At 37.3% G+C, this 12,141-nt stretch overlaps 1 protein-coding gene across 1 annotated transcript; it reads right to left on the minus strand.

Annotated features, from left to right (window-relative positions):
* Positions 1 to 1,358: 1,358 nt before the first annotated feature.
* On the minus strand, positions 1,359 to 2,542 carry LOC117232427. Its single transcript, XM_033491781.1, has 2 exons — positions 1,795 to 2,542; positions 1,359 to 1,419 (listed from the first exon to the last, which is right to left on the minus strand). Exon 1 carries the CDS (start codon positions 2,394 to 2,396, stop codon positions 1,917 to 1,919), a length of 480 nt encoding a protein of 159 aa, XP_033347672.1. The 5' UTR covers positions 2,397 to 2,542; the 3' UTR covers positions 1,359 to 1,419; positions 1,795 to 1,916.
* Positions 2,543 to 12,141: the final 9,599 nt, after the last annotated feature.

Below are 12,141 nucleotides of genomic sequence, written 5' to 3' on the forward strand. Positions count from 1 at the left end.
AAAGAATGGTTGATTCCAGTTGTTGTCATTGAAAATATCATATCCAAGATAACCTTCGGAAATAACCATTCGATCCGAGAGTTATAAATGTCGTGCGCATCCCTACACCATTTTCCCCAAGTTTGTCCTTTTCGTCCTCTGCATCGTATCTCGTAGAGTCCCAAGGTAGGAGGAGAGAATCCGGAATAGTTGCCGGGAAAATGACCGTCCTGGCTTGACGTGTGCTAGGTTATGACCTGAATAGCAGATTACCCGTTTACGAGGCTACATTCTACCTTCCTCCGTTTTATTGAATTCAGGGAATACCGTGCGCATCGCGGCTTTGACGCTACAGAACACGAACCTATCTAATGCAGAGTTGCGTGCGATATGTTGGCAGCTTGGATTTAACAAAAACAATATTTACAGTAGATGGAACTAATATAGCGTTGTTGTAAACAACAGCTTCAAGAAGTAACACTCATTGATATTTATTCATTGACTTTATTCGTAGAAACGAACTGCTACTTTTGAATCACGAGTGATTCGATCACGTTCGTTGCCACTTACCGTAATTTTTTGTATTGATTTGTGATTTTTCGTGATCGCTTCTGATTGGTGGAGAGTATAATACGATTTTGAAATCTAGAGAGAAATTAATAGCTTACTCTTCAAAATACTGATATAGGATAAAGAAGTGAAAATATGAGGAAAACGTAAAGTAATTTTAAATTAACATTATCAATTACAAGAACATCATTACAAGATTACAACATTACAAGAAACATAAAAGTATCTTATAAGAAATAATTCAATTAAAATCAAGAATTACGATCACAGTGAGCAAATTCACTCAAGATAAACAAATTATTGTTCATAAAAAGTATTGTTCATAATAAGAAATTTACATGCTAATTAAGTGACAGAAAAATGATAAAAAACAAAAACAGTAATTGCTTCATATTACCTTAATTCTTCTTCGAGATGAACATTGTAAACTATTGAAACAGAGTAAAAAATATTCACTTCTGGTATTGTCGAAACATTAATCTCCGTTTGCTGCGCATATGACGCAATACTGAAAATGGGATAATTCATGTTTCCTACTGCAACTCATAATCTTTTACGTTATCTAATGTGGATATTTTTATTGCCTAACTATTTGTATTTTGATAATTTTGTATTTTTGGTTGTCATAGAATCATTAAGGGGTAAGGTTAATTCGTACAAAAAAAGGCATGTTTTTGTGAATTTTTTGTGACGACACAGTTAAAAATCTCTTTTTTAAAACCAATAGTACATTAAAGTATGACATTCGAAGAATATTGTATACAATTTTCACGGAGAAATATTAAAAAATACGGCAATGGCAGCAATTATTCGGATGTGTCTCGGAAAAAAGTATATTGCGGTGCCCTTCAGAACTTGGTGCTGGATCATCTGAAATCAAAAAATCAAAGTTCATTCGTTAGGTAACAGTTTTCCACAGGTAACGCTGGAAGGGTTTTTCGAAATTTCAATTTTTCACTTTTTTGGAACACTTTGAAGGGATAAATTAGCCGACTTTACGAAAATTTGCGGCTAATTTGTTATTGTACAATAAAAATAATTAACAAATTTGAAAAAATTCTACAGCGTTACCTCGTAAATTATGTACAAAAATAGTGTTCAAAATTTCAAAAGGATCGGTGCAGTGGTTTTGAAGTAATTGGGGACACCGACTTTGAAAACGTGAGTTGTGGGGAAAACGCTTTAAAGTTTTGAACACTAAAAAATCTGGTATAAAACGTTCATAAGGGAATTTTATCGGCTTACCTCACACTGAATCATCAATGCCAGGTCCATAAAGGATGTTGCTATCATCCATGATAGCTCTTCGGTTGTTGCTACTTTTTCTTCTTTTATAGCAGATTAAAAAAATCGATTCGCTATTTCTCTTACATTCGAGCACATTTCTTTCGCGTAATCATTGTACGTCGGTTTTGATAAAACTTACTAGACAAATCCATCAAGCCGCAGAACTTTTCACAGCCAACTAATCCAAGATCTAATATCCTCATCGCAAAAACAAACCGATAATTAACATCGAAAGTACCAGAGTTTATTTTTACACTAGACGGAACATTTGTAATCTGTTTACGACATTCGCACGACACTTTGATGTTAAATCCAAGGCCTTCTTTCTTAGTCGAATGAAAATTTACTTTTCCATCACATTTCACACGCTTCACTAGCGTAGCAATTGTTGAAAAGTCCTTCGTAACTTGATCTTCAACGGTCACTTTTATTTTTTTAGCTGACGCGCTACTTGTTGAAGTGCCTTCGTATTTACGTTTATGCGGAGGTACAATTTTTCTAGGTCGATATAATCTCGAACCAGTTGATTGTCTATCAGATCTTGTAACTTGTTTAGGCATTTTAGAAATAATTTAACACAAAACTTAATGAAAATGGAGCCAAAATGATGCGAAAATAGGAACGCACGTGTACGTCTGCTCGATAGAATATTTACTCCTACACTAAATTTTATACTCTACATTGACAAAATATACAGTACAGGTATAAGGAGTCGTTAAGTACTATAAATAGATCTGGGGGTAAGATTAGGTATTACGTCTTACGATTAGGTAAAACGTCTGCCAGGTAGCAATAGCACGCTCGGGTCGGGTAGGTAATAAAATCCGACATGTATAAAAATACTTGTAAATTCGTCAATTTTGCTCCAATCGACTTGAAATTTTGACACAATATTCTTAAGATGTTATGCACTCAATTAAAAAATAAAAAAATGCAAAAAAATTTTTAAACTTAACCCCCCCCCTCTTAAGCTTAACTTTTATTTCCTATTTTTCCTTGCTCCATTTGAATATGAGTTCCATTTAAAAAACAATCGCTACCGCAGTTATACCGTAGTCATTCTTGTCTTACGTTACCATTAACTTCAACTTCAATTACATTATTTATCCTCAACGTCTTCTCTAAGATCTAGAAATGATACGAGATAAATTATAATCAATTTGAGATGTAGTTGTTGTCCGTGATACTTGTAGCTGCTGGCTGAAGATGTAGACGTCGCTATGAGATACTGCTGCTTTCTTCTCATTTATGTGCCATGGAAGAAAAGTCGGACTACGGGCGCCGGGATTCGAACCCGGATCCCGAACGTTCGTAACGCCCGGTAGAAGTTAGTGTCGAGATCTTTTTTTTTCATTTAGTTGTTTACATTCACAATTTGTCTGATTTGGACATTTGGTAGAATTTTTTGGCTGTTTGATTATCATGTGGGTGGCTACCCCCAGCGGGGTACTATCTTCGTGTTTGTTAGGTTATATCCTTTATGAGATCTGTTGGGTGTTTCCTTTTTAGTCTTCTTTCTATGCTTGATGTGTTGATCGTTTCCACTGCCAGCCGATTCGGGTACGTTGCTATTCTTTCTCTGTACCTTCTTGCACATCTGCTAATCTCCTCCTTGACCGTTGGTATTCCCAGGTCTTTCCGAATATCCTCGTTTCTAACGTACCATGTGGCGTTTACTATTGTGCTAAGAATTTTAGCTTGCATTGTCTCTATTTTGCTTATATGACTCATTGCTGCTGTTCCCCATAGTGATATTCCGTCCGTCAAGATTGATTTTATGATCGTTAGCCAATGCATTTGTCTCCTTGCTATCTGTATTTTGTCTATTATTGATTTGATATGCTGTTTCCATGTGAGTTGTGTATCTATGTGGAGTCCTAGGTTGACTTGCCTTGTTTGTATTATGTGAGTGCCGTTCAGAATGTGTGAATGTAATATGGTTACATTTATTGGGGTTTGCTTTAATTTGTTTAACTTGTAGCCACTTTTCTATTTTTCAGCCAAAAAATTCTACCAAATGTCCAAATCGGACAAATTGTAAATGTAAACAACTAAATAAAAAATAATGTCGTGAAATCGTACGTTTGATTCTTATTTAAAAAAAAAAAAAAACTTTTCTATTTTTGTGATATGTTCTTGTAGTAATGTAACTGCTGTTACAGGATTAGTGTGCCTGACTAGTACAGCTGTGTCGTCCGCGAATGTCAGTATTTTGCTATTAGTTAGTGTCGAGTGGCGGATATTTTGTTGTCGAGTGCCGCCACAAATTCTATATTTACTACATTGTTCTTGGAATTCTAATTGCTCGTAGAATTTTAAGAGCACTCCCTTGTCGTTTCTATTTTAGAAATCACCAGCCACAATTACGTTTCCGAGCGAAATTATTGGATACTCTGTACCTTCGAATTATCTTTCATCATCATTATCGGCTGTCGCGTACGTGCAATTTCGAGTCATAAATTTAGGTTCAAGCATGCTGCATAATTTGCGTACAATTAATGGACGAGCGAGTGTAATCAGAGCGCGATAATTACGTGGCGATAATCGAAGCTGGCGAGGAAACGCGTACAAACTAGAAGGTATTTTTCGATTCTTATTCGCTTGGTTCCCTAGGTTTGTATCTTCGAAGAAAAGTTTTGCCAACGTTTTAAAATCAATATTTCGTTGAACTTTTGAGATTTCCAACGACGTCGGTACTCGGATAAAATCGAGCGCAAAAAGCCAAGGACGTGCACAAACGATCTCGAAACGAAAGCAAATATTAAAGTTCTCTCTTTCGAGCGCTCCTGAATCTTCTAAAAGATGCAGCAAATGCAAAGGAGGAAAGAGGGGTCTTGCACGGAGCAAGTACGGCAGTTTCAAAGACAGAAGGGTGGTTTTTTGGATACAAGGCTGGCACCCTTCAAAGGAAGAAGGGAAACTCGACGATTGCTCGGTCCACTTAAAGTGGCGCCTAGCGCTTGGCGATGAGTCAAGTAGTGCGTAGAAATAAAGCCAGCAGCGGGAAAAGAGGGCGGAGGAAGAAAAAGGAAAGGAAGGGGCCCTCCTTCCTATTTTCCCCTCTCTTTTCCACCCACTTCCTATCCCTTTTCTTTCTCGTTCTCTATGCTTCGCCCATTGGTCGAATAAGCAGCGTTGCCAGGCGACAGGAGCACTGGCGACCCTCGAGGATGTCACGCAACGTGCACGCAAAGAGAACGAACTTTTGACCTTTTAAGGGTTTCTCCAACCACCGCAGCTCTACAACCTCTTCACGACGATGGTCGTATGGACAGTTTCGGGGTTAATGTACCCCGTGGAAAGCACAAAATTTGATGGACGCGCATCAAGTAGGAATCCGCAATTTATTCTTATCAAAACAACGTGTAGCGTACAAAGTAAAAAGCAGATATACGTCTATCGTGTAAAAATTGATTAATTTAATATTTATTTAAAGAAATTGTCAAGATGTTTCCTGATTGTCACAACCTTCCGAGTGAGACAAAAATTTCGTCCTATTGTAATCGGATCATGATCCTTGCACCATAACACATCGCAGCTAAGCAATGCAATTTTACCATGACTATACCATAACTATAGATTCTATTGAACTACGCGAACACAGTGGCCACGGATATACAATGGTTAAAGATTATGTTCAATTGTATGAATTGGCAATGTAATTAATTACAATGGTTATATAATAAATTACTCTACGTGTATACCCGTGTATGTGTTTAAATACATAGGATTGGATATTATTTAGTTTCTCTGAATCCGGCCCGCGGTATTAGATCTTCGTTGTTCATTGGTAAGATGCAGATATTCGCCATCGGCCATTTGACAACCTCATTAACTGTCCTTATTGAGATGATTTTGGTAACGCCATCCTTGTCTTGATGCAATCTCGGTGATACGGTCGAACCTCCAACGTAAAGGAGGAAGGCAATCCTCCTTCACCATCACTATAGTGCCGAGGCAAAAATACTCTGGAGTAGAGATGCGAATGGCATCCACGAAATTTCCACCGTTGTTGGAATAAATTTCTCTAATTTATATAGAATAATTTCTAAATTTCTCTGCGTGCAATGAACCACTAAAAAGATTTTAAGAATGCGTCTGTGGACTCATAAACATCGACCGACTGCAAAGGATCATCCCTCCATAAAATATGTTACAATGACTATGTTATATGTTATAAGAATTTGATTATACAATTATACACGTCTTAACGCCGTGCCCTGTATGAATTCTCTAATTTATCGTCGGCTGTGCGCAATGGACGTTTGAGCCTCTCAGCGCTAGCTAACAATACAAGACGCGATTGTTTTTCTGAGGGTCGCACTTATTGTTAGTATGTTCGTTCAAGAAACGCCTCCAAATCTACTAAAGTTTCCATGCGGCATTATAGTTGTCGTCGGACATTGCCAACGCTTCAAGCGTGCCAGCAGATTCTCTTACTTACTACAGACTTTACTTACTACAGACTTACTTTACTACAGACTTTAAATATAAATAGTGAAATCGTTCGATGATGCTCAAGCATTTGTTTCGATTGATCAGCGATTCGAAGTTATTGCGGAAGTACAAACAAGTGATACGTGAAAGACAGTAGAATGGACCATAAATTTATAGTAGCCGCGGCTGCGGACACAGCAGGAGACGCACTCATTTCTAATTGCCTGATTCGCGCTGTTAAGCGCGAGTGGCCTTTCGAAACATATAATGATCTATATAACTGCGAGCCTCTTGAATCAATTCACAATAAAACGCTACAACATTTTCCGTTAATAAAATGTGATTTTTCTCCTCCTCACTTCCCTCGACGAGGAAGGAATGAATTTGTTTCTGAATATACAGAAAGCGGTCAATCTGCCGTGCGCACCTAGTTGTCCAATCATTAATGGCCTCCAGAAATATTTAAATCTCAAGAGGCATGCTCTAGACACACTGTGTTGATTTGTCAGCGTATTGAAAGCTTCCTCCCTTTCTGGATCCATCGTTCAACGCAAAACAAGCAATATACAAAACTCGACTCACTGCAATCCAAGTTCACGAAGATGTTTGCTTGTTAACGACTGCAGGTTCCACACCTAGCTACTACGATGAGCCTCGTCTTGAGTTTCCAGTACACTGATTACCGATAGATATCACTCTGTCAACTGATCTCCGGGTCCAGGATGTGCTTCCTTCTATTCTGACTCTCGACTTCTCGCACGTGGTGTCTAGCTGGCTCTGCTTCTTCTTAGCATACTAGAACTGTCACTCAACCGGAGTTATCAACAAACTTCGGTTGTGAGCCGTTTCTAGACGTTTAAGACTTTCTTCACTCCCCCACTCCATAACCATTGGGTCTCGTAAGATGGAAAATAATAGTTATTGACGACTAATTTCCCCCATTTGCCCGATCGCTTAAAATGGGGGGAGCGGGAAGGATAAAGATTTGCTTCATTTACCGAGTGGTTTACGACACTTTTGAGCCTTCAAGAATTTTCAGCCCTACACCCATCTTAGACACCATTCAGCAGTGTCATAAACCCTTACATTTCCAATTGTCTCGAACAGTTACCATTCAAATATTGAGGAAGCTAATCTTATGTTCATAAAACTGAGATTTAGCATTAAAAAAGTTTCTTATTCTAAACTTATTTTAGATTTTTATTTATTATGCAAGTATGTGTTATGGATATTATTCAAATACATATTATTTGATTTTATATATATATAAAGGACACCGGAGCCTTCTCTCTGGAACTTCGGGAAAATTCGTAAAATCGTAATTAAAGTTTACAGTCGTAATTAAACAATTTGCCGTCATTCTGCCCAATTGTACTTGTTTGCGATTTGTGATAATAAATTCGGGCTCAAGGCGACCATCAGTCGCCGAACGTAGCCGCGGTCAACGGGACGGGCGCTTCGCCTAACAAAGGTGCGGAGTTATAGTATGACCCTCATTAAAAGAAATACCAATGGAGGTACGTGACAATAAAACATTCCAACGGTTCCTTCGGACAGTGAATACTAGATGTCGAGGCACTTGCACAAGGCACAAGTTCAGTTAGCCTGAGCACCCACTATAAAACCTGGGGTTTTTGGTAATTAGGATTTTCAAACGGACAGGCAGCTTTTGCCCCAAATCGACCAATCGACAGCGACGTCAATTTCCCTTACTTTCGGAACGAGGGCTATACTCGACGAATCCGATGATCGCGTGTCTTTGGACGCACCCCATCATAGTTTTCGTCTGTGGCATCATTGGGACGAAGATTCATTCTTTCTGGAAATCTCATCGACGAAGGGAGTAGCGCCTTACGATCAGTGAGTATTACATGTTTGAGTTAGATTTTGTGAGCAAGTATATCTATCATCCCGTTGACCGTGGATTCGTTATCGAACCTAACACCGAAGAGAAGAGTTGAGAGAATTGATCGAGTTGTCAGAGTTGCTAGAGAGAGAGAGAGAGGGGGGGGGAGAGAGAGAGTTAGATTTGTTGTGACGAGAGTTGCCCAAATAACTGTAAAGTTATTTGATATAGATACGAGTATCGCATTTAGTTTCAGTGAAACAAACATCGTTCTCTGTTCAATTTATATTTGTATATTTAATTCGATATTAATAAATTGTAAATAATCGGGGAAAAATTTATATCTTTAATTGCCACGATATTACATTATCTTCACATGTATAATGTATGACAACGGTTGTGTAATACTCCAAATATATATTTCTTCCTTGGTGTATACGATCATAGATCATTAAAAAGAATAAAAAAAATGGAAAGAAAATAGAAAAAAGCCAACATGGAGTTTCGGTAATGCCATCGTAAATATATCTGCTAGTTGCTCTTCGCTTTTTACATAAGTTATATCAATTTCGCTTTTATTGTACAGATCTCGCAAAAAATGATATTTTACGTCGATATGTTTACTCCTTTGATGAAATTCCGGATTCTTAATTAATTTCAAAGCGCTAGTATTGTCTACATATAATATATACTTGGTATTCTCTATCTTCCATTCATGAAATATTTTCTTCAGTTACGTGATTTCTTCGACACTGATATATTCGGCATTACACATTGCTGTCGCTTACTCAGCCATGTACTCTGCCATGACCGCATTCGCATAGTTACATACAACGCTTGACGTCGATTTTCTTGTCTCTTTATCGTCCGCATAGTCAGCATCGCTGAAGGTTTCGTGATTACCTGCCTTTGTATGCAATAGACAAATAGTATGTTTGTGGCTCCTTTGAGGTGAGGTGGTAGAACGTGTGGAATGCCAAAGAAATACTCGACGTTTTGTTTAACAGTGTGTTTATTAACTCGCTCAACGAAAATTTATTCTCGACTCTTCAACTCGACTCGCTCAACGAAAATTTATTCTCGACTCTTCGCATACTATTCTCGCTTACGACTCTAGATTTCGACTTCTCAATCACGACTCTTAATCACAACTCATCTTTTAGACACCTCTCGATAAGCCCACTACGCACGTGTCACGTAGGAGACACAAGAAATTACGAAAATGATAGATCACCGGTAATCTCCTCGCGTCGCAGTTCGAACGTTTCACGAATAAAGTGAAGAAATTGAACTTTGTATATGGTAATAGAATTTATTAAGCGAATCCAACAGAGTGACGGTTCAAAGTGTTACAACGGAAGGAGGTGTTGAGCGCTAATATGGGAGGGCTTTTATACTGAGGTTTTAGTCCCTCCGGAGAGGCTATCGTCGGGTGTATACCAGAGGCGGCTATTCCGTTATTGTCTGGTTATTGTTTCGATAGCTGTGGCATGCAGGATGTTTCGTCTACCCTATTACTGCTTGTCAGCGTAACACACGCTTTCGTTAGACGTCCGCGATCGCGGTTACGTACGCCTTCTTCCGAGTATTTGCAAACACTGCTTGTGTCATTCATATTAAATTTCTCTAGTATACTTTCAATATACCTGCTTTGATGAATGAATATCGCACCTTCTTCTAATCTACTAATTTTAACTCTAAGAAAACTCTTTACTTCTTTTGTACTTGTAATTTTGAACCCTCTATTCAAATCATTGAAAAGTTTATCGATTAGAAATTCAAATACTGTTACTGCTACCATTTCATCATCTACGTATATAATCAGGAAGATTAATTTGTTATTTTCTGTACAGATATAAAAACAAGGATCTGTGCTACTCTGATAAAATCTTAAATTTGAAATGGATTTTTTCAAACGCTCCGTCCTACATCTCGGAGACTGCTTTAAACTATATAGGCTTTTTATCAACTTACAAACGCGATTCGTACTATCATCAAACCTCCGGTTGTTTCATATAGATGTCTTCTTTCGGATTTCCATATAAGAATACGGTTTTAACGTCAAACTGTCTAAGGTGTAAATTATTTTCGCAGCAATACTGAATATTGTAACCCAAGCGACATTCATATTCAAGGGCACAATAATATTACATTTTTTTTTATTTTTTACTTCACTAAATTTTATTTTCTTCGCTTTTCTTGAAGATTGTTTTATGGACGCTAATTGGTTAAAAGTGCACTTTTCTTCTTTGTCTTGATCCTTTATGAGAAAAAAAATTTTTATTTTCTTGAAAAAATTCCTTGCGCACATACACGCATACGTACACATATAAATTCCGTTCTCTCTGGTATATACAACTAGAAAATGCAGCCAAAAAATTCTACCAAATCGGACAAATTGTGAATGTAAACAACTAAATAAAAAAAAACTAGAAAATACATAACACAGCTACTTATATGCATACAAGTAACCAATTTTACAGGAAATATACAGGAGGTGAACGGTGATATTTCACGCTTACGTTCCTTTTAGGGCTTAAGTGTACATAATGCCTGGTTCTATACTCGTTGGAAGGTGTCTTTTCAATTCATTACTGAATTGATATATTTTAGATAGAATAATAAACTCAATCTACAAAAGTACTAGAGAAACTGTGATCATTACAAAATTATAAACAAATTTATAAGAGTTGAAATATGCACTTAGAAATTGATAGAAACCCGTAGTAAATAAAAAAAAGAAGTCGTACGTTCTGTTTTCTCTTTTCTATCAACGTGAATTTAAAGCAACTAACTAAAAGTATTATTACTAGTGCTAGGGTCAGCATTATCCTAAAAAAAGTACGTTTTCAATCGGTTACCATGTATCTTTTTCTTAGCATTCTCGATAGAAATAATGTAATAAGGAGTATTCACATCGTTGATTTTGTAGGGTCCTAACCATTCAATGTCCAACTTATCTCTTTTATGATCGTTATGAATTAGAACAAAGTCTCCTTTCCTAAACGGTCTGAGTTTTAACAATCTTTCTCTCTTGGTCCCACTTGTATCGTTGCTTATTCTGAATGAGTGTTTTGAGAGCTGTTTCCCAATATTTATTCAACTGTTTTTGCCAAAGTGAGTACATATCATCATAGGTAAGTGTGGGAAATTTGGATATTGCGGAAGGTAAGTTAGCTTTTCGCCCAAAGGTCAATTCAAAGGGAGAGAACCCTGTTCCTTCATGTTTCGCGGTGTTGTACCCTAAACAAATGAAATTAAGTACTACGTCCCATTCTTTGTCATTGTCGTGCAATGCAGTACGAATTAAGTCTTTAACTGAGGCATGCGTTCTTTCGAGGGATCCGTTACTCTGTGGGAGAAATGAAGTTGTTTTGATGTGTTTAATTTTAAAGGCTTCTTCAAATTTCGTCATTAAATTGCTAACAAAATTTTGTCCCTGGTCTGTTAGGATCTTCTTTGGTGCCGAATATATGTAAATATAGTGTTCAATGAGCTCGTTAATTATTAGGATTAGGGGCATAAGTAATTTTCTTGTAGGTGTCGTTAAAATATATTAGCATGAGTTTAATCTGCGTTTTCTCGAGTATTAGCAAAATATATTAGCATGAGTTTAATCTGCGAATTCAACGAAGTCATTATTTCCTATGCCGATTTTTGTTGTATCTTTAAGAATTTTGTAAAGTCTTCTGACCCAAAGTGTCTCGTCGTATTCTCCTAAATCGTTTCGAGTTAATTGGTAAAATGTTTGGTCATTCGGTTTAATTTCTAAGAGTTTCGAATTCTCGTTGTTGTCTTTCCATGCGTTGAATCAATTAGTGTGATCAATTACTAGGTTGAGGTTAACTACTTCGTCGCGAGTAACCGCGTGAACTCTAGATAAAACGTCTGCAGCTGTGTTATCTTTACCCTTTGTATATTCGATTTCATAGTCATATTCTTCGAGTTTAAGTCTCCAACGAATCAGTTTGCTAGAAGGGTTTTTGCAATTGTGTAGCCACTTAAGAGCTTGGTGGTCGGTT

Source organism: Bombus vosnesenskii, unplaced genomic scaffold (genome assembly GCF_011952255.1).
Source record: "Bombus vosnesenskii isolate JDL3184/JDL3185 unplaced genomic scaffold, Bvos_JDL3184-5_v1.1 scf7180000013288, whole genome shotgun sequence".
Classification (NCBI taxonomy): domain Eukaryota; kingdom Metazoa; phylum Arthropoda; class Insecta; order Hymenoptera; family Apidae; genus Bombus; species Bombus vosnesenskii.